The following is a 23,840-nucleotide window of genomic DNA, read 5'->3' as shown; positions in this document are numbered from 1 at the left end:
AGATATGCTTTTTTCCTTTTCTGTTTGTTGTTTTCATGTCTTCCCCCAAATCATGAAATATCTTGATACTTAGACATTCATTACAAAATATTTTGGAAATTTGCAGACAGTTTCGGAATGTATCAGTGATTTTGACCAGTTAAAGCTTTCGAATCCGATAGTATTTGAAAGTTAGGATCCTTATTCAAGTTTATTAAAATTAATTTTTTGTTGACACTTGTATAAAAGCAAGATTTGCATTATTAATTTTGTGTTTAATTTCCTGTTATCATGTCTCAAAGCTCAAACCTAAATGAACATTAGAACATACCCTCAGTGGCCATTTTATTAGGTTTCTCCTGTACCTTATAAAGTGGCCACTAAGGGTCTGTTCATAGATTTCTGTTGCTGTAGCCCATCCACTTCAAGCTCCGAAATGTGTGTTCAGGAATGCTCATTTACACACCACTGTTATTTCTGCACGTGGTTATTTGAATTATGGTGGCCTTCCTGTTAGCTTGAACCAGTCTCATTCTAATGTGACCACTCTCATTTACAAGGCATTTTTGCCTACAGTACATCAGTGGATTTTTTTTTTGTTTTTAGCACTATTCTCTGTAAACACTATGCATTAAAATCTCAGGAGATCAGTTTCTGTGATACTCAAACCACCTCCTCTGGCACCAACAATCACACCACAGTCACATTGCTTCCCCTTTCTGATATTTGGTCTGAAGAACAACTGAACCTCTTGCCCATGTCTGCGTGCTTTTATGCATTGAGTTGCTGCCACATGATTGACTGATTGGATATTTTGCATTAATGTGCAGGTGTACATAATAAAGTGGCCACTCAGTGTGGAACAGTACAGCACAGAGACAAGCCCTATAGTCCAAATAAAACCCTAAGCTTTCACTTGTGCATAGTTATTCACGATTGTTTTAATTTAGTAAAATATTTGGGAAGTGAAACTAGTAAGTTTAATTTAGACGGTGTTATTTTAGTACATTGATTAACAAGTTCAGTGGCAGAGCTGGTAGATCTGATTCATTTCTGACTTTCTGTGCTGCCTTAATAGAATTTGTATGTTCTCCTTGTGACAGTGGATTTCCTTGAGTTTCTTCCCACATGCTAAAGCTGTGCTGTTTGGTAGGTAAATTGGCAGCCCTAAATCACTTCTACTGTGCATGGGTGACAGCAGTTGATGGGTATGTGGGAAGAATGGGTTTCAAAGAGAATTATTTGGGGTTTAGGATGATATTGACGGTTGGCATAGATGCAGTGTGCTGAATTATTTTTATGTCATGCAAATATGGAGCACAATTCTATTATAGACAATAGTTAGCCAACTTAAAAGTAAAACAAGCGCAGAGAAAATCTGATTCACTAGATTTTCATTTCACTGGAGAATGAATACCAACAGAGTAGAATGGCAAATGGAAGTTGTCTGAAAGATTGCATATTGGTAGATTGATTTCCCTGCAATATTAAAGATCAGTTTTTTTAAAACCAAGTAAAATAACCCGGTGAGTAGTCTTGGTGATATAGGGGAAATGTTTCAGAAAATGATTGAAAATCTGCTCAGTTTGGGTGGCAGGAAGTACTTCAAGTAGCCATTATAGATTTAGACATTTAATTGATTTATTTAATGTTCATCATCAGTCCTTTCTGCTTTTATTTATTCTGTTTTTTTACTGTTCCTCAATTTTGGTCTTCATTGTTTGCACTTACTTGGCTCAGTTCCCAGTGTGCTGTGAAGATGAATTTTAAAAGATTTCTGGTGCTTCTCCTATGATTTGATTATTGTTGTTTCCTTGCTGTGTACCTGGCCCTTTTTAATTTGTTGAGAATGTCAGATACACATGGAAAGAAACAAAAATCTTCAAATGATGGGAGAAGCAGCAGTGATCTTCATGAGTGGTGGAGTGAAAGATTTGGCATGGTTAACTAGGGTGATAAAGCATTTGCATCTATTATTCTGAAATAGTGGTGTCCAGGATTTCTCTGTAAAGCGGCATTATGAAACTGTCTTTGTTATTTTATTAATAATAAAGCATTGAATACACATAAATAAGCAACATGACTCCTTTTTCCTAAGAGTCCAGTTATTGTTACTAATTCATTAATCAGTGATAATCTCTGATCAACATTACTATAGAAAGTGAGAGAATTTTTTTAGAAGATTACTGCCAATTTGGGGACAGGCTCTCAAAAAGTTTCTTCATTCCTCGACAATTTGCTCCTTGTCAATTGTACCTGTCGTTTACACTTAGATGGGATAAGAACATAAGGTGTTAATAAATTTTAGAAAATGGATTACAGCAATATCTGGGAGGTTTAGAGTTCCCATGTATGCCTTTACTTTTACTGGATCTGGTTTGAGACTCTGGTGACCACATGAAGGAAGCTCCCTTCAGTTTGTACTTTTCTTTCAGCACCTTGCACTTGAATTGCTTCTCACTGCTTCTGTTTGTTAAGACCCTACTGGTCTTTTGCTGCCTGTTACAGTCTGTCCTTCTCTGCATTCAGTAATATCACCTGCAGTGATATTCTTGCTAGTGTGTCCTGAAAGAGTGTGATTCATGTTTTGCTTGAGCCTCGGATGTGATGCTAATCCCAAAAGGACATCCTCAGGCATCATATTCCAAAATGGTGGCAAATAACGTTGTCAAGTTTTACATGCTGAAATCCGTTGTTGTTTACCAGCCTCTGTGACATTTTCCTCTAGGTCTGGCAAGGAATCTTCAGCAGCCTTCATTGGATTGTGAAGCTTTTTAATATTTTGCATGCGGGCAAACTAGATGCTCCGTTAGACATTTCCACAAAACAAGCTTGATACCCGCGGCTCAAGACTACGTGCTGACATGATGATCTCTGCTTCCGTCAGTCTTAAAAGCTCAGCTTTCAGTATCTCTTTTTTCAGCTAGTGGAGCACATCTTGTGAGAATGTACCACTGTCTGCTTATTCTTATCTAGCTCAAGACATACTTTCCGTCTAGTTTGGAGTTTCTTCAAATCTTTTTCTAAAATAAATCTCTCAACTGCTTCTTATGGAGAGTAGAATTTGCATCTGTATTAGGGTGATCGCCATCAGCTACTGTCTTTATTATTTAAGGCTATTTGTGTGGGCCACATAGTTACTGTGAATCAGCCCACAGTTTTACAGGAACAGCAGCAAAGCTGGTTCCCTTTTTTTCCCATTTTTGGAATATTTGGTTTCAGCTTGCATTATCTGGTCATGTGCACTGGCACCCCATTCAAGCAGATAAACCTACAATCTGTTTGTCTTGAGCTTTGCCTTGCACTTCTTTTAGTGATATGTAATGATTCTCAAAGGCAATTGTTCCAAGGAAGCTAAAATAAAATTTTCACAGACTACTTTGGCAGAATGTTGTGTTATGTTGTTATCAGCTGTTTCTTTGTTTCGATGATGTGTTTATAAAGTTCTGTTGGTTACCACAGATATATTTAAGATGATTTTTGACCTTTCTATAAGCCTGCAATCTGGTCTTCCTTCATCTTGGCATCACACTCTGACTTCAGATCGTGTTTATAAATGGTATTAACACTAAATTGTGCACAACATAGAAAACAATAGATGAGTTATAATAACTCCACCTACCCTCTCAGTCACCTATTCACCAAATTACTTCAGGGAGGTACTACAAGTCCATCACCACCGGGACTACACATCATCTCTGAAACCTCTTTCCTATAGCTATTGATCTCAGCAAAACTCACACAGTTGTAACTGTCCATGCACAATATCCTTAAATGGTCTTTCTTGTTCTCCTTGTTCTGTTGGTAATTATTTCGTCTGTTCATATGTTCACATTTATTTCAATTTGATTATTGACATTTGTGCATGTGACTGTTCTGCTAATTGTTGATTGCTCATGGCTCGTTGTCTTGTAAGTAGTTGGTTGCTTTTGTGTAGCCTGTTATGGTATTGTCCTGTGTTTTATGCTTATCAATTCTGGTATGTTTCTCGTACTGGCAATAAAGTGATTCTGATTCTGTCTAGATTTGTTAATTAGCTGAAAAGTTTTAAAATTCCTGAATCATAAGAGAAAAGATAGACTTGCAATTACAGATGTAAAGTTTTTTTTCTGTTTTCTCATCCAGCATAAAGATCTTCAGTTTAAACTTCCATGATGTTGAAGAAGTTGGTCTATAATTTGAATATCTTTTTTAACCTTCCAGTTGATGGACTCCGATGAACAAGCTGTCCCACAGAGTAATACTCAGAAAGCACAATATTGGCTTCACCACAGCCTGCAGTTCCATTGTTTGTCATCACAGCTAAGATCTTTGCTCAGCAATTACAACTATACAAGGAAGTTTTACAAAGGTACATCAACTGAATGTATTCAGAACTGTAAGAGGGAACAGTAGTTCCTCTCCATTGTGAATAAGATTCATGAGCATACAAAGGTGAATTTGAGAGTTTTTATTCTCCAACCTTAATTCTCCTTTTTTTTAACACAGAAATTGGGTAGGTAAATATTATTTACAGTTATGAAATATGTGATATATTCTACAGGGCTGATTAGTGGGAGAGTCACGAATAAGGGTCATAGCTACAAAATAGGGGCTGGCCATTTAAAACGGATGTGGACATTTCTTCTCAAAGATAGTGAGTCTCGAGAATTCTCTTTCGAGGGTAATGGATGTTCGGTTCATCACATATACAGTGTACTTAAAGTGGAGATAGATAAGTATTTGAATAATTGAGGGGTTAAGGGGAACTGGCACTGAAGAAGAGTTGAGGGCAGCATACATCAGTCATGATTATATTGAATGGTGAGCCAGCTTGAGGGGCTGAATGGCCTTCTGCCCATATTTTGTGTGTTAAATGCCAGAAGTAACTTTGTAGTCACAGCATGTTGAGTTGGTAAATGAAATTCCTTCACAAAGTGATTTTGTTTTGCTAATTTTGGTTTAATTGGATGAAAAATGGAGCAATGAAGATCTGACTAAAACTCCATATTCATAGCAATCCACATAATAAGTGTTCAGTTAGGAATCTGCTGTATTTGTTCAGATACTCAGCAAGAACTGCACAGTAACGAGTTTCCAACTACTGATAGGGAGACAAGTTGGAAAAGAGTTCTTGAGGAAAATACATAATCAGCACTTTAGAAAGTGGTTGAAGTGATAGGTAAAAGAATGAGTAAACATTTGGCGCTTGGATGCATGTTAGGATGATAATATATCAAGAACAGACTTTAGGTTCTGCTTACAAAACCAAGGAATTGATGTCAGGATTATTTAAGAAAAGTTTTATATAACTAACTTGGTAAAGTTCATTAAATCTCTACGATGAACTGTAATTTCAGTGGTGAATTTGAAATTGAAATTGGGAATCTACATTAACATCCAATTCATGAAGTGCAAACATTGGCTTGAGTTTTAGACCATAAGATATAGGAGCAGAAGCAGGCCATTCAGCCCATTCAGTCATGGGCTGATCCAATTCTTTCAGTCATCCCCACTCCCCTGCTTTTACCCTTTGATACCCTGGCTAATCAAGAACCTATCTATCTCTGCTTTAAATACACCCAATGACTTGGCCTCCACAGTCGCTCGTGGCAACAAATTCCACAGATTTACCACCCTCTGGCTAAAGTAATTTCTCGACATCTCAGTTCTCAAAGGACGTCCTTCAATCCTGAAGTCGTGCCCTCTTGTCCTAGAATCCCCTATCATGGGAAATAACTTTGCCACATCTAATCTGTTCAGACCTTTTAACATTCAGAATGTTTCTATGAGATCTCCAGGGAATACAGCCCAAGGGCTGCCGGACTTTCCTCGTATGGTAACCCTTTCATTCCTGGAACCATTCTCGTGAATCTTCTCTGAACCCTCTCCAATGTCAGTATATTCTAAAATAAGGAGCCCAAAACTGCACACAATACTCCCAAGTGTGGTCTCACGAGTGCCTTATAGAGCCTCAGCATCACATCCCTGCTCTTATATTCTATACTTCTAGAAATGAATGCCAGCATTGCATTAACCTTCTGCATCATCGACTCAACCTGGAGGTTAACCTTTAGGGTATCTTGCACAAGGACCTCCAAGTCCCTTTTATTTAAGTATAAACGTTGAACCATATTTTAAAAGGTTAATTCAGCATAAGTGAATTAAAAATCAAGTGCTACAGCAATGGAACACTTTTACTATAGAAATATTCTTGTTGATTGTAGCTTAGTATAACTTTATAAATGTGTACATAATCATTGGAGGCTGTTTCTGTCTTGTAGAGACTGCATTTCTGTTGAGTAATCCCCACGTGACTGCAATGTTCCAGTGTCTGGAGGCTGTGGAACAGAATAATCCAAAAATATTAGCTCAAATTGACACATCTGTGGTAAGAGCAGCCTCTTTTTATAAAACATTTAAACACTGCATGCAGTGACAATGATGTAGGGCTTTCCAAAGGGCATGTTTGGAAACTTGAGAGAAAATAACTGAGAGTGCTGCTTTACTTTGTGTGATACCTTAATTGCTTTAGTAACAAATTCACGATTTAGTGCCCATACCTAATTTCCAGTGAGAGTGTGATAAAGAATTGTGAGGCTGACAGAGCTTTTCAGGTTGCTATATCCAGAGTCTTCCCCGACCAGAGTCCTGGATGAACGACGAGATACTCAATCTGTTGAGGGCCAGATCAGTGACATTCAGGTCTGGTGACAAACTAAAATAAAAAAGTTCCAGGTACTATCTTCAGAAAGTCATTTCACGTGCGAAGTGACAATTCCAGACCAAACTTGAATCACTAGAGGATGCTATACAGGTGTGAAAGGGCTTGAATGCTATTAACTCTTACAAAATGAGACCAAGCAACATAGGTGACCACAAGGCTTTGCTCCCAGCTGAGCTCAATGCCTTCTATGTTCACTTTGACCATCAAAGCAAGGAGGAACTTTCACAAACGCGCACACCCCCTGATGACCCTATGATTTCAGTCACTGAGACCAAGGTGAAAGCATCCTTCAAGAGGGTGAACCTGCAGAAAGCATCTGGTTCAGATGGGGTATCTGGCTAAATACTAAAGATCTGTGCTGATGAACTGGCTGGAGTGTTCACTGGTATCTTTAACCTCTAGCTTTGGCAGTCCGAGGTATCCACCTACTTCAAGCAGTCTTCTGTTACACTGGTGCCTCAGGAGAACATGGTAACCTGCCTCAGTGGCTGTTGTCCAGTCGCACTTACATCCATCATGATGAAGTGCTCTGAAAAGTTGGTGATGAAACATATCAACTCCTGCTTGAGAAGCAACTTGCATCTGCTCCAATTTGCCTACTGAAGCAACAGGTCCACAGCAGATGCCATTTCACTGGCTCTTCACTCAACCCTGGAACATCTGGATAGCAAAGGTGCATACATCAGGATGCTCTTCATTGACTAGAGCTTGGCATTCAATACTGTCATCCCCTCAAAATTAATCAATAAGCTTCAAGAACCTGGCCTCAAAAGGATCTTTGATTGCTTCACCAGCAGACCCCAGTCCATTCAAATTGGCAAAAACATCTCCAACACAACCTCCGTCATGGATGGCAGAGTCATTACAGAGTATGGTGGCTCCTGTCTGCCAAACTTCTTGTTTGTGGTTAAGATAAGTGGGATTGTGCAAATATTTCCTTTGCACTGGAGAAGTATCCATATCAGCTGACCTTATTACTTGGCCAAAAATAAGAAAATTCAAAACATAATTTTCTTTTTGTAAAATTTATCTTTGTTTTCTTTCCTTGCTACTACTCAACCTGCTTAAAGTTTCATCTCATTGTTATGAGATTAATGGAGGGATCACATAAGACCATAAGACATAGAAGTAGAATTAAGCCATTTGGCCCATTGAGTCTGCTCCACCCTTCAACCACGGTTGATCCTTTTCTCCCCCACCTCAGCCCCACTCCCTGGCCTTCTCCCTGTAACCTTTGATGCCGTGTCCAACTAAGACATCCTTAGTTGCCAATGGTTTAAGTTTATGACTTCAGGTCCAGTTGTTTAAGGCACACTCTGCCTTAGATACACCCAATGACGTGGCCTCCACAGCTGCTTGTGGTAACAAACTCCACAATTCCTCTGTCTAAAGCAATTTCTCTGCATTTCTGTTTTAAATGGATGCCCCTCTATCCTGAGGCTGTCTTGTCCTAGACTCCCCCACTGTGGGAAACATCCTTTCCACATCTATTCTGTCTAGGCCTTTTAACATTCGAAGGGTTTCAATGAGATCTCCCTTCATCCTTTTAAATTCCAGCGAGTACAGACCCAGAGCTATCAAACGTTCCTCGTATGATAACGCTGATTGGGCTGTTGGAATGAGCCCAAACGCCCATGAAGTGCTTCTTTTAAATAAGCGTCGCCGCCCTGCGAGAAACTTCGTCGCTGTGGCCTGCTCCTGCCACTAATTGGGCAGCCGGAATCTTTGCCTTATCTGGAGATCTGTGGGGAGTTTACAGGAAAGATGTTTAAGTCTTGGGTCCAGTTGAAATTTATGGGAACAAAGTTTTGTTTAGATTTGTATCACTAAAGATGATAGGGTAGTTGATTCATGTAGGTATAGAGGAAGTTAAAACACAATGGGAATTTTTGTTGGAGAGAGGAGAAAAATGAGTCTCATTTTGCAACTGGACCTGAAGTCATAAACTTAAACCATTGGCAAGAGACCTTGAAGAGTGCAAAATTATATCGACAGTTGTCTAGATCTGAAATCTCCTAAGAAGGTTGTGGAAGCCAAGTGGCCAGGTGTTTGAGGCTGACAAACTTGTAAGCTAATAGAAAGAATGCAAGGATGTGGTCTCATTGTCCTTTCATTAACTCAGCAGAGGGACAATTTTAAAACAACTGAAACACTTGTAAGATTTTCTGATGGTGTAATTTTATGAAAGAGGCAGATGTTGTTTTAAAATATTAAAATTCCAAAGTGCTTTGTTATAAAAGAGGACATGGTTACTCTATCATTAAATTATCTGTACATTCTGTTTTGTGTAGAATGTTACCTGCTTTCTCCTATGGCTCATTCTAAAATCTTATCACTGGAGTTGGTCTTGGGTCTGAAGTTTTGCGGTTTTCCAGCAGCAGAATCCAAGAAATGCCAATTTAAGATTAAAACTGAACTCATCAATTTAGAATTTTTCAGCTTCACGGAAGATGAAGACCAATCATAAGTTGCAATTTGTTTCTCACAAATGTTTTTATAAATTTTAGTTTGCAAGAAAGTTTGGTTCCTTCTTACCAATGGTGAAAAACCAAAGTTTAACTGCACTACCTGGTATCAAGTGTACCTCCCTTGCAGAGGGAAGTCAACAAAGACATACAACCTCATATACCACACTCTCCGGTCATTCTACTTTGAACGTCTCAGGCAAGTGAAAGATAATTAAAACATGTTCACTTAGTCATTTTTCCCACCCCTCTCCCCACTATCTTGCATTGAATGACAAAATCATTTTGAAATGAAAGTTGATTATAATGTTAAAAACTTATGTAATGTCAAATGTTTTACCTTAGCACAATTTCAGCATTTTTGATCTGGGAACTTGTTTCAATATTGCACTGCTGGGTGTTTTCTTAGTATGTGTGATAATTTTGTTGTATTATGGACTTGTGTTAGTTTGTAATTAATGTATATGTGCATTTCTAACTACAGTAATTCATTGTAATTGTTCACCATTCAGGTAGAAACTTTAAACAATTTTCTGCAATTAACAAATAATGTAATTCTGCATCTATGTTTGTGGATATTGCCGAACAATCATAATTGCATACAAATAATGAACTCTATTTAAGTGACTTTATCCCTTGATTGCTCATGGTGCATGGCACACTTAGATATTGTATTTCCCTCTTTCCATTTTCTTTACTCTTGGTCCCTGTATCACTCTACTCCCTCTCAGCTAGACTGGACAACCAAAGAAAAATTATAAATAACAGCCTATAAAATTGAAAATTCATAATTTGAATTTTATTTTCATGCCAATGTGAAATGTTGCAATTGTATTGAGTTATCAAAGTATAATTTGAACATAAATCATAATTGGTTTGTGAACTCAAGTTACATGATAGCTTTATGAACACAAGTCTGATAATAGCTTTCTGAACAGATAATAAAGCCCTACTGTACTGAATTTGTTTTGTAAGTCCTTATTGAGAAGTACTGTCCATTCAATGGTTGGTCTTTGTTTGCTGAAGAAGTATTAGTGCATAAATTGCACAATTATTTTAATACTTTTCAGTGACAAGCAATTCAGCCTGTGGAATAAGGTTTCTTTTGCATTGTCAAAAATATAATTGATCTTTTCTTTTTCTCTTCCACGTTGGTGCATAGGTGCTACACTACAAGGGTTCATTCATATAAATAACTCACAGCAAGAAACCAAGAAGGAGGCACATTTGGCATGCTTTCCAGATTCCGCAGATAAATTGCTACCAGATAAAAGCTCTGGCATCCACCAGTTCAATACCATTCCTTCTGTGGAACCATTTTCTCCAGTTAGTGAGACAACAGTTAGTACCCCAGTTAGCCATGGCGAGGACTCATGGTGTGAAGCACAAGACGAGGGATCAAGTGAAGTTGATGACGGACCAGAATATTTAGCTATTGGAAACCTAGGACAGAGGGATCAAAGTTCAAGTCAATGCAGTGATACTTCATCTTCCTATTCTGGATGTTCACACAAAATAGTTCCAGCTGCAGGGCAAGTTCATAAAATTGATGTTAAATACAATATATCTTCACTGAATATTCCAAGAAGTTCCAGCTTCTCAGAAATCAAGCCTCTGGAGCGAAAGGGAAGTTTCAAGAAAAGCCATATCCGATCGCATTCTGATACTGGTATATCATCAACAAATGCAGCAGGTATAGTGAGATTTCTGTAAAGGATTTGCATGTAACAATATTTGCTTGCCGCACAGTACCCAAATAAGTAGAATGTTCCATTAGTGTTTTCTGTTTCCTAATAGAAGATAATTTGCCATCTCTAATACTTAGTACATGTTTGACGTGGGTACTGAGTCAAGTGAATTCTTTCATTAACTTGTTTGTCCTTTATATCTGGGGTACAAAGAGCAGGCTGATAAGTATTCCCCCCCTTAATGTCTGTCTATTGATCTAATGTTAAATTATGTAAGGAGTAGATTTTTAAAAAAACAGCTCATCGTGACATTTCCAAGATCAGTTAAACTTTCAACGCCCTCTATTAAGAGTGGTAAGTTGGGGAATGTACTGATGAGATATTTGAAGCCTGAAGAAGTAGTAAATAGATTTTATAGTGAGATCAAATTAAAGAATTTTAAAGAACCTGTAAGTTTTGTTCCAGGCTTCCCACACATTTGTAATAGAAGATCATGGATGTTAGTTACATTGTTTTGTAAGTTTAATTGAACTTGATTCAAGTGCAGATTGGCAAAGGAAATGGGAAGAATTGTTTTTCCAGGCTGTTTGTCGGCAGATTTCAGAATTGTTTGGTTGAAATCCAGCTGAATGGGTTCCTTAGTTTCAATTCTTGGCACATAGTCTAAGATGGTAACAAATGACTAAAAATCTCACCTCCAATGGCAAATTCTATAAATTTATAATTGATCAAAAATATTTTGCCGTCTATTGACTTTCCAAAACATCGATCACATATTGTTGTTAAATTGTTGAATGAAGTACTAACCCTGCTTCTTGCAAAAATTAGTTATGGTGACCAATGTTTTGACCTTTACTTTAATATTCCTGGCTGTTATTTTGGAGGAAAACAAAATTGGCAAAATAAAAACTCTTTCTTGAGTAACATAGCTGATTTCCCAAGGAGCATTAAAATAAAGAAAGACCTGGAAATACTCAAGGCAGAATTCTGTGGAGAGTGAAACACAGTTAATGCTCATTAGAATGTCATTGAATGAAATTTCAACTAATTTTTCTCTTCACAGAATTCTTTCTAAACAGCTAAATATTTTCAGCACCTTATCTTGAATAGTGTTAGTGGGATGTATAGAATTTTTGGAATTGAATTATCCTATAAGCTATAAAAATAATAGTAATTTTTTTTGGGGGGAACAGTGTAAATGTAAAGGATTTGACACTAACCTCTAATCCTTTTGTCTTGTGACCTTTCATTTCCCCCATTTTTACTCTTCGGCTTTCTCAAGGAGACCTGCGGAAAATCACAATTATAGTAGAGGACCCAGTGGAAGGTTTGCAAATGCTGTCATAAATTTAATTTTTAGTATTATGAAGCAGCATGCAGTCCTCAGTCCTATTACTTATACCAGCAGTATCAGCTTTATATGTAAAGGACAGAAATGGAACTGATTATTTCTCTACACTTTTTGAGGTTGCTTCAGCCAATAACCTATCTTGCCACCTTCATATATGATAGCTCTTCAGATATCTTTGCTTCAAAGCACTTTATTTCTAAGTGCCATTTAATTTAAATTGAGTATAATTGTGTAGCTTATTAATTAAGATACATTAAATACATTTATTCCGCTCCTCCAGTTTAAAGTCAAAGTCAAGTTTACTTTGATGGATGTTCCCTTCCTGAGCAGCACCTCTTGTATATAGTACCAAAAGTGTCTTGTATATACTGCCAATGGCGGGGAATGATGTCTCTGTGATGTATTGGGCTGAGTACAGTCCTCTCTGCGGCTTCTTGCTTTCCTGTCCATTTGAATTGCCATACAGACCATGATGTGACAAGTCACGATACTTCCCACAGCACATCCATAGAAGTTTGTTAGAGTGTTTGGTGACAAGCCAAACCTCATTAACCTCCTAAGAATGTAGACTGGATCTCATTGAACAAGACTTAGCATACTTTAGCATATGCCCAGAACAGCAAATTCCATAATTGTGTAGGTTTAGGATTCTCTTTATTTCTTACTCTATAACATTAGGTGTTTGGAAATTGTTTCACAACAAAATTACAACATTGAAAGAGGTAATTTATTCCATATCCTTTTATGCCAAGTTCTTTCAAGTACAGAATAAGATGCATCATAAATGTTAATTTTTCTATTTCACCCAGCACCTCTTACAACTCCATCCAGGTACCAGTTGCTCTTTGTGTGAAAAATTTATCTCTCAGATCCCCTTTAAAACTTCTTTCTCTTATTAACCTTTGACCTCCAGTTTAAGACATCCCTACCATGGGAAGTAGACTCTGGATAGCTGCCCTATCTCAGCCTTTCATATTTTTATCTATGTTCTATTATGTCACCTCTTAATCTCCTTCACTCCAGGGAAATTAGATCCAACCTGTCCTTTAACTCAAGCTTTCCAGTCCACACATTGTCCTTGTGAATCTTTTCTGCACCCTCTCTATCTCAATAAGAGCTTTTTTTGTAGTGTGGCAACCAAAACATCACACAATACTCCAAGTGTGGCTGAACGGATGGATTTTGTAACTGTAATGTCTCTTGTATTTAATGCCTTAGGCAATGAAGGCAATTGTGCCACACATCACCTTCATCATTCTCTCTACCTACAATGCCAGTTTCAGGAATATATATAGTTGTACTCCTGGGTTTCTCTCCTCACCAAGACTTACTAGGGCCCTGCTGTGAACTATATATGTCCCGTTCTGCCTTAATTTCCCAAAGTGCAGCATTATGTACTTTTCTGAGTTAACTTTCTTCTGCCATTCCCTTGCCCACTTTGATATAGAATATCCTATTGTAATCTTATACAACCCTCTTAGAACAGATTTGGTATTAGCTGAAAACTTGCAAATCATGCCATTAATTTGGTTAGTAGTTTATGTTGGTTCTCTTTACCCTGCCAAAATATAATGGTTTGCACTTCTCAGTATTAAATTTCATTTATCGTAGCATGATTTCTTCCAATCTATTGGTGTTTTCTCTTCTTACAGTTCACAGTGTCATCATCTGCAAATTTAGAAAATACAGCTTCGCATCAAAATCCATTTAATCAATTAATATAAATCAATATAACAAAACTTTGTTTTAGTACAGGCTTTAGTACTATTGACCCTTCATTAAACACTTCTCTCAACTTGGCTGTATATGAGTGTGGCATGTAATCATATACTGAAGGAAAGTCTACAACTCTATATACAATCGTCTTGATTTCTCTAGAAGAGTAATAGAAGAAAATGACAAAATGTTATTACTCAAATCTATTATATCTTGGTCGAATATCTTGTTCACTTTAATCTGTTTTCCACTTTTTTTTCCCTTTGCTAAAATTGTGAATTGATGAATAGCAAATAGGCAGAATTTCTGAGTGCTTTATTTTTTGGCTTATGGGGAAATATGCCTACTGTTTTCTCTCCAGATTTTATTTTCATATAGCCTTTGTCCCATCAATGGATAGGGAAACTTTTGGAACACTAGTTCCAAGCACTCCTAATTGGTAGTCTGGCTACCAACAGTGATCATAACTGGTTTTTATTTTGAGTTGTGGATAGCATGCATAAGGTAGTGACAGTAAATAACCAAAAACACGCAATACTATTTTATTTCACTTTTTTGCTAACAAGCCAAAATTAATGCAGTAGGTGAGTAAGCTGTGTTGCTGATCATCAGGAAACCTCTGATTTTGTATGATCATTTCTAAATGAAAACAGCTCAAATTTGTTTTTGCTACTTTTTCTTAGAGATGCTATTTACAGTATGTGCGCAGTTTGAGCTCTCAGGCAGCAGCTGGCTTGGTTGATTGGCTTCTTTAAGTCAAAGTTTTTTTTAATGATCTTTAGTAATTATATTGGTCAATTATCAGCTGTTCTTTTAAAAACTTCAGTGCCAAGCAAAGCAGCTGCGGAAAGGGAGGCATTTATATCAAATACAAAAGAGCGTTGCAGTTACTAGGGTAGGTAATGGAAACAGAAGAGAGGAAATTGTGTGGACGAGGTTAAGGCTGGGGCATTGTGCATTAAACAAAACATTGAAAATGATAGGGAAACACCAGACAGGATTGTGTGAAGAATGTCAGGAAGAGGAGTCAGCAGAACATGTAGTTCTGAGTTGCAGGAAGTACAGGATACAGAGAGAGATGATGAGAAATAAATTAAGGGAGTTGGGGATGCAGGAATTCACATTAAAAGGGTTGCTGGGCATGGGTGAGAGAGCACAAGTCTGGGTATTTTTAGCGTTTTTAAGGGGTACAGGGTTTTTTTTTATTGAATATGACAAATAAACAGGAATAGGATACTAGGATGGTCAAAGATGGGAGGGTGAAGTGTAGGTTTGTGTGTGTGTGTGTGATTGGGTGAAGGGATTTAGAATGTATGTCTAGTGCACATTCTGGAGCAGACGGTGGCGGTAATGCACCATTAAGCTGGATGCCAACCGCCGTAAAACAAGATACAGACAGACAGAAGGCAGCTGCAGAATCGCAGTACTGCTTTAAATATTCTGATGTAGTTTTAACTATCAACAGCTATTTGGTTAGTTTTAGTGTATATATAGGCCTCTACACAAGTTATTTGTATCCATCTTCTGCACACTGAATAGAGTCTGTAAGTAATGAAGGAACTAATCTCTTGAACAAAGATAAAAATAATTTAGTGTTTACTTAAGCTAAATTGAACACTTTTTCTAAACATTTCTGCTGTTATTGGTTGATGCTTACTTCATATGACCACTGCTGCCACTTCTGTACCTAACTTGCATTTAATAACATTATGTATTTCATTATTTTAGTCTGATTTAATCTATTTGGCATTTTGAAATTGGTGGGTAATTTAAATATTTGTAGATTTTTACTTTCAATTGCATAAAAGTTGTTTCTCCCCTATCTTTCCAAAGAGACCCTACTCCTTTTTTTTAGATGTACTGTCTGTTTAAAGTTAATTTCCAAAGTGAGATGAGTTAATTTAAGCAAAGTTTAACTATTCTTTTAGAGCATGCTTTCCATTGCATTATTGCAAAACTGTTGATATATCCTGAATAATTAGTTTTTCAGGAGAGGAATGTGAATTTCAAGTTATTTGACTGAAATATAATTAAAGAATAAAATCCCTCTAGAGCAAAGTGAAGGATCTCTTCTACTAAACAAATAACTGGATTTTGTGTTTTAGAATCACATCCAGAGATTAGACACCAGAAGGAGAATGGTCCTTTCTCAGCACAGAGCAGTGAAGTTAGCACTCCTAGCTCTCCTTACATGGAAGCCGGTAAATGCTGCTTAAAATCTTTTTTCACTTTACTATGCTTGTTTTTTTCATAAAATACTCATCTTTGTCAGAGATTTTGATTGGCTGTATATTGGTAACTTGATGTTCAATTTAAATTTTAAAGCTTCCGGATTAGATTGTCTTTCTATGTTAGCTGACATCCAAATCACTTGTCTCATTTAGCAGTTATAAATGATAGGTAAGCCAGACAGTTTTAAATGAATTGGTGATTTGATGACTTTATTCTATATTTTAATCAAATATTGGTGCTTATTAATGTGGAAGCAGTCTGTTTGTAATTTACCTTGGCAAATGCTTCATGCTTTTGGCCTGCTGTAGAATTAGCTAAATTACTATTTTAATCAACTAATTAATTATATCTTACAGCTGTGGAAGAAGGCTCAGTTGCATTAAAACACTCAACTCTTAATCATCTGTTTTCAGCTTTTGAAAATAAATCTTTCTGGTTTCCCATCTGTAAAGATATCTTGGATAACCTTATTTGAAAACACCTTGTGAAAAATCTATTTGTGTATTTAAAAATACTATTTTTTAAAATAATAGATATAAACTAACAATACTGATATATCTATTTGTGTATGTATAACTTTACATAATTTTACATTGAGGATGTCACCATTGTTGAACACATCTATGTGAGGGCAAATCAGAGGCCATGGCTGACAGCAGAGGTCCAGGTACAGTTGAGAGATTGGAGTGCTGCCTTCAGACCGAGGGGTAAGATAGCTCTCAGGTCAGAAAGAGCTGCGCTTCCCACAAAACAGAATTATTCAGAGAATATACAGCCATTTCTGTGACACCAGAGAGATGAAATGCATGTGGCAGGGCATTCAATCCATAATGAACCACAAGTCCATCCTGTGCATCAATGATAATGATGTCTCTCTTCCTGATGAGCTGAATATCTTTTACACTCAGTCTGATGAACGGACTGATGTGCTCGTGAAGAATACCCACTTTACTCCCCAAGAGTAGGCACTCTTTGGCCACAGCTGATATAGATAGTTTTTTGATCCCAAAGGAAATTATGGTGTCACAGTAGTATTACAAGTGCACAGATATACATATTAGAAGAGAAGTAGAAAGAATAAAAAATAAGTTACCACAAACAGTCTAACAGGAAGGGGTCATCACTTTCCCAGCTATAGGTTGACATATTATAGAGCCTAATAGCTGAGGGTAAGAATGACCTCATATAGCACTCTTTGGAGCAGCGCAGTTGTCTTAGTCTATTACTAAAAGTGCTCTGCTGCCCAGCCAAGGTGGCATGCAGAGGGTGAGAAACATTGTCTACAATTGCCAGGATTTTCCACAGGGTCCTTTGTTCTACCACAGCCTCCAGTGTGTCCACTTTGATTTCTATAACAGAGCCAGCCTTTCTAATCAGTTTATTGAGCCTGTTGGCATCACCCGTGTTGATGCCATTGCCCCAGCACACCACCACATAGGAGTTTGTACTGGCGACGACAGACTGGTAGAACATGTGAAGGAGAGGCCTGCACTCCAAAGGACTTCAGTCTCAGGAAGTAGAGGTGACTCTGGCTCATCTTGTACACAGCCCGTGTTGGTGCTCCACTCAAGTCTGTCATCCCGGTGTACCCCAAGTACTTGTAGATCCTCACCACATCTATGTCCTCAGCATCAGTGGTAACACAGCAGTGCAGGCTTAGTCTTCCTAAAGTCCATCACCATCTCCTTTGCTTTGCTAATGTTGAGCTGCCAATGATTCATCTTGCACCATTGACAAAGTCCTCCATCAGGGCTCTGTATTCATCCTCCCATCCTCCCTTTATACACTCAACTATTGCTGATTCGTCAGAGAATTTCTGCAGATGACATGACTCAGTGTTGTATCTAAAGTCCGAGGTGTACAGGGTAAACAGGAAGGGAGCCAATACAGTTTCCTGTGGGGCCCCAGTGCTGCCTGTAGCCATGTCTGACTTGCAGCTCTGAAGCCACACAGACTGAGGAAGATCCTAGTCAGGGTCAAGCTGTGGAGCCTGATAACATACCTGGTTAGGTGATGATGGACTTTGCAGCCCAGTTAGTTGAGGTTCTAACAGACATCTTCAACATCTCACTGGAACATCCACTGTCCCTTCAAGCTTTAAGTGGCCACTATCACCCCAGGAGGGTGACAGTAACCTGCCTCAACAATAATGAAGTGCTTTGAGTGGTTCATTATGGATTGCATTAAATCTCTTTTTCCTGCTACATTGGACCCTTTCTGGTTTGCTTATCACTCAAATCAGCCCACTGATGATGCCATAGCCTCTGCACTCCACTCCGTCCTGTTCCGCCTGAAAAATGGTGTCTCATACATCAGGGTGCCTTCAGCTCAGCATTTAATATGATCATCCCTTAGAAGATAGTGGGTAAATTGTCCTCCTTGGATCTCAACCCCTCTCTGTAACTGGATCTTGGACTTCTTGATAGAAAGGCTGTGTTGGCAGAAGCATCTCTATGCTCCATTGTGCTTAGCACCGGTGCCCCCCAAGACTGCATGCTCAGCCCACTGCTGTTTACACTGCTGACACATGACTGTATAGCTAGATCCAGTTCAAACCCAATCTCAAGTTCACTGATGACACAAAACTGGTCGGCCTCATCAACAGAGATGACGAGGCATCGTACAGAGAGGATGTAGAGCAGTTGGTGGAATGGAGCGAGCAAAACAACTTTGAGTCTGAATGTGGACATGACCAAAGAGATGATTGTGGACTTCAGGAATGTGCGTGCTGACCACTCAGTGCACAAACATGGCTCCTCTATGGAGAGAGTTAAGGAACACCAACTTTCTGGCAGTGCACATAATGGACAATCTCACCTGGTCCATTAACACCACCTCTTTGGTCAAGAAAACACAGTGGCATCTCTACCTTCTTCCATTTTGCAGAAGTACCATTGGGAGTGTTCTGACCAGCTGAATGACTGTCTTGTATAGGAATTGCAAGGCATCTGACCTCAAGTCCCTACAAAGGATTGCAAGGACTACTGAAAGGATCATCTCTCTTCCACCCATTAGAGATATTTATCAGGAGTGCTGCGTACACAGGGCCCTTCATATTGTTAATGATCCCTCCCATCGGTCCAACAATCTCTTTTATGTCCTACCATCAAGCAAGAGATACTGCAGCATTAGGCCAAGAACTGTTAGGATGGGAAACAGCTTCTTCCCCAGAACATAAGACTACTGAACTCCCTGCTACCACACAGATCTCATCATCGACAAAGCACCAATACTTTTTAACTCGTATCAAATGTGTGCCTTATTTGTTAATTTATTTGTGGTAATTTTACTTCATGTGGTATGTGTGTGAGTTATATGTACTGTTGTGCATCTTGGTCTGGAGGAATGTTGTTTTATTTGGTGGTATACATGTGCACAGTACAATGCCAGTAAACTGAACTTGACCTTGAATTTACTGTTTTATTACAATTACAGAGAAATGAGATTTTGGACTGCTGAGACATTCAGTCACACGTTAGCAAATGATGGTATCTTTGGTTACATTACGCATGACTCTATGTCCACTTGTAGTTTTGCTCTTTCTTTTAGAAGGATCACAGCGCTCAAACAATTCCGATGGAATGTTTCGTCGGCCATCACAGGGCCAGTCTCTGATCAGCTATCTTTCGGAGCAGGATTTTGGAAGTTGTGCTGACTTGGAAAAGGTATATTTATAATTTTGTTACAAATATGTGAAATGATGCTGTGATGCTTACATAATTTTGTTATCTTGTGCTTCACGCCCACTGGAATCAAATTTGTCCATGGATAGATGGACTTATAAGCTGGCTTACATGTAGTCTGCCTTCACTGCAATTGCAGATCTTTGATGCAGTAGAGTAACTCAATTTCATCATGTCAGAGGCAGCTTAGGGCTCGCCGGTTATTCCACTTCCGACCCTTCAGAAGCTGTTCATTCACTCTTATTCCTATTCTGAGTCTAATGTGCCTGCTGCAGCTTGTGGGTGGTTATAGCAGTAGCCCTACTTCCTCTGTCTTAAAAAAATTCCTCTGTGATTTTGGGTGTTTTTTCTGGGGTGACTGTATGGAGTATATCTGAAATTTTGGTTTGTCATTTCTTCTCTCCTTTTTTGGCCACAGATGTTTGGATTCCTGATGAGTATTTGCAAGCTGTTGATGTTTCTTGACTTACCAATGGTGATATTGTAGCCATCATTTCAGCATTAGAGTTTTTGTTTGTATGAGCAGTAAGCTGCTTTTCTGGGCTCTAGAGTAACTAAGGAGTAATGGTCTTACTGGGATTGTATAGGGCCTAGTGAGATCTGGAGAGAGTTTTGCCAGAGAGGGAATACACTAAATATTCACTCAACTACTTTCTAGAAATAAGGTGTTTTTCCCACGACTAGAGCTTTTGTGGTCTCAGGCTGTATTTTCTAAGGTTTAAATCAATGAAGGGAGATGGCATTGAAGGATACAAATTATAACGGGGCTTAATGGCTGAATGCAGAGAGGATATTTATCATGGCTGAGGATCATGCCACTGCTTCCTGAGGTGACAGAAGAGGGCTGCATTATGTACATCTGTATTCACGTCCTTCTACAGATGCACAATAGAGATCATCCTAGTAAGCTGCATCACTGCATGGGGGCAGACTGTGAAACTGCACTGTGGCAGACAGGCAGTCCATACAACAGGTAGTCAGAATTGCCCAAAGCATCACTGACACCAGCCTACCTGCCATCAGGGCCATATATACAGAAAGGTGCTGGAAAAGGGCCAGTAACATCATTAAGGATCCCACCCACCCTGCTTATGGACTGTTTGTCCCACTCCCATCAGGGAGGAGGCTATCCTCTTGGAATAACAAATCTGGAATAACAATTATTTTGTTCTCCTTTATAATTGTGTACTGGAAATGACATTAAACAATCTTGAATCTGGGACCGGGAGGCAGTTTCAGAATAAAGGGTCACTTATTTGCTATTGAGATGAGAAATTTTCTCAGGCAGAAGGTAGTGAACCTTAGAAATTCTCGACCTCCCTCCCCACCCCAGAAGTCACTTTAGAATGGTCATTGAGTTCATTCAAAGCAGAAACCGATCCATTTTTGGGCATTGAGGGAGCAACAAATAGGTTGATAGTTTTGGAAAATGGTGCCATAAGAAAATTCAACAATTATCTTGATGAATGGTGGAATAGACTTGAAAGGCTGCTGCTTGTGTTTTATGGAAAGGAAGGTTAATAGAGTGGTTCAAGATGTGGGTGAGTGCAGCCCATTTTTCAACCTTGCATTGTTATGACTGATGTTCTGATCTGATTTTTTTTCTTCATGCAGCCCTTTTTCAATCTTTTTTATTGTTTCAAATTGATAAGCATAACAATGATAATGATACAAAGAGATCAGGATTACATTAATAAAGGTTAACATATACAGACACAGACTCCGAGTAACATATTTAATTTAAACCTCCCAATCTCTTGATAACTGAACGTGAAAAAGATTCAAAAAAAAGTTTTACCCCCTAAAAAAAACAAAACAAAACAGACTGGACTGCCATAATTTATCAGTTAAGATCATTATTGTCATTAATTCTGCTCCTCTATACACAAACAGTTATTAAAAAGGATTCAGGAAAAGGTGCAGCCCTTGTAAGAAATTATGTGGTCCAATATTGTTTTGAGCTGTGCAGTAAGCACTTTTTAATTCATCTTGAACTATTTGTATCATTCACTATTATGCGATTTGTTTGGATTTGGTTTGTTTATTAACAGCAAAGCGAATGATAACTCCCAGCTAGAGCAGCTAGTGCTATGCAGTTGATTTAAATAAAGTTCAATGCATGTTATTGGGTCATTGAGTCATAAATGATGGCAGATTTCATTGAGGACCAAATAGTTCTTCACTACATAATGTTGTTATATGGTTACTATTGAAATGTTTCTTAAAATTTCAGATTATTTGATTAGTTGTGGTGGGACAAATTCATATTTCTGAATTATTTGTATCTCGACCTATAGGTCACTAAAGCAAGTAATTAAACCACAAAAACTATTCATATGGATGAATGTGATCATTTAAGATTTTGTGTATTAGGTCCATCTCTCAGTATTTGGCTTGTTAATACCTTTTGCAATGTTATGCACCTTAATTTAATCATAATGACAATATAATGCTTTATGTTACGCTGGGATTATTCCACAATCAGGGGATTTGGCTGATCTCTAAACTATCTTTGCATCCACTTTATTTAGAACACTGAATGTTGGCTATTAGTTGTGGAGAATTTGTCAAGTTACATTGTTTTGCCACCCCTAAATTCTTGAGTATGTATTTTATAGTCCCATTGTTGTTGAAAGGAGAAATCTTTCTGACACACTCTGTCTGCTTTGTTTTGAAATATATTGTTAATATGCAAACTCTTTCCTTAGGAGAATGCACATTTCAGTATCTCTGAATCATTAATTGCTGCCATTGAACTTATGAAATGCAATTTAATGAATAAACACATGATGGAGGATGATGAAGATGACAGCGACAAAGAAATAAGGGAACTAAAACAAAAAATTCGAATTCGACGACAACAAATCCAAACCAGAAAGTTTTTACCTGTGGTCAGGAATGCTGAGTCAGACAGTATGTATAGATATTATTCTTAATAATATTTACATTTATACGATATAAATATTATCTTCATCCATTTGTAAATGAGTCTAAAATTAGAGTGGTAGCCTCACTATAGTGAACTTCATTTGTGGCACGAGGTAAAATGTAGGAGTTTTTTTTTGGTGTAAGCAGAGGGCATTCATCCCTTTGAGGCCGTGCCAATATTAAAAAAAAACGTAATTGAAGCTGTTCTTCTGGAAAAAGTCTGCCCAGGAGATAGTGCAATGTTGCATGATGGAAGTATTTTTTAATTATCTGTCAAATTGACCCCAGATAATGACATGCTGTTGTACAGGAATTTTAATGTACTGGTAGACCCAGAGCCATAGCGAAAGTGGTTATTAATATTAGGGAATGAGCTTAAATGGGAAATTGCAATGTATTCATACAAAAGCAAAGCAATAAGAAATATATATATATATGACAAGAAATGGTAAAGGAACCATTTTTCATACTGGACAAAATGTCAGCGTGAAGGTGGAAAATTACTTTGATCCTATTAGAAAGTGCAAAAAAGTTAAGTTGAATAGCAAAATTAGAATTTTCAAGTAGCGGATGTGATTAAATCTTGATGAATAGGTAAATACCATACTTGTACAAATCTGCAGTCTTCAATTTGGCATTCAAGTATTTTACTGTCTGAATTCTAATCTGATTAGATATACTGTATGTGGTTAAAATGAAAAAATTATTTTAGAGTGATTTAGTAAAATTAACTTCAAAAGGTTTATAGGAACTTGCATTTTAATACTAAAGCATTATCTGTTGACAAGTTAGTCAATCAGTTTTTTAAAAGACTTATTCCCCTCAGCCTGACTTGAAACATTTGTATGATGGGATTTTAATTCCAAATTTTTCTAGCATTGATCCCAGGAGAGACAAAAACATGGATTGATTAGCCTATTGTCACTTTTGACATGTTGTCACTATTGTAATTTATACATACCAAATTTCCACACTGGATATAAGGAATATTGCCAATAATTTGCTTTTAAGTGATGGGAAGATCATTGCTATTCTACAGGGAAAGTGCTTTTGTTCTATAAGAGGAGCCTGAAGATTTATTATATCACCAGA

The 23,840-nt window shown here is 37.8% G+C and overlaps 1 protein-coding gene across 3 annotated transcripts in view; it reads left to right on the top strand.

Annotated features, from left to right (window-relative positions):
• The window catches only part of rubcn (rubicon autophagy regulator), a 61,711-nt gene that overhangs the window by 13,603 nt on the left and 24,268 nt on the right, over positions 1–23,840 (top strand). For 2 of the 3 annotated variants that reach the window (XM_063045606.1, XM_063045608.1), the window contains exons 4-11: positions 4,183–4,330; positions 6,243–6,349; positions 9,193–9,349; positions 10,313–10,843; positions 12,121–12,165; positions 16,011–16,106; positions 19,687–19,802; positions 22,529–22,733. In XM_063045606.1, coding sequence (XP_062901676.1) covers positions 4,183–4,330; positions 6,243–6,349; positions 9,193–9,349; positions 10,313–10,843; positions 12,121–12,165; positions 16,011–16,106; positions 19,687–19,802; positions 22,529–22,733 — 1,405 coding nt within the window. The remainder of the gene's footprint in view (positions 1–4,182; positions 4,331–6,242; positions 6,350–9,192; positions 9,350–10,312; positions 10,844–12,120; positions 12,166–16,010; positions 16,107–19,686; positions 19,803–22,528; positions 22,734–23,840) is intronic. The other variant, XM_063045607.1, reaches the window with a different exon arrangement.

Source organism: Mobula hypostoma, chromosome 4 (assembly GCF_963921235.1).
Source record: "Mobula hypostoma chromosome 4, sMobHyp1.1, whole genome shotgun sequence".
Classification (NCBI taxonomy): domain Eukaryota; kingdom Metazoa; phylum Chordata; class Chondrichthyes; order Myliobatiformes; family Myliobatidae; genus Mobula; species Mobula hypostoma.
This window is presented reverse-complemented; position numbering and strand designations above follow the sequence as displayed.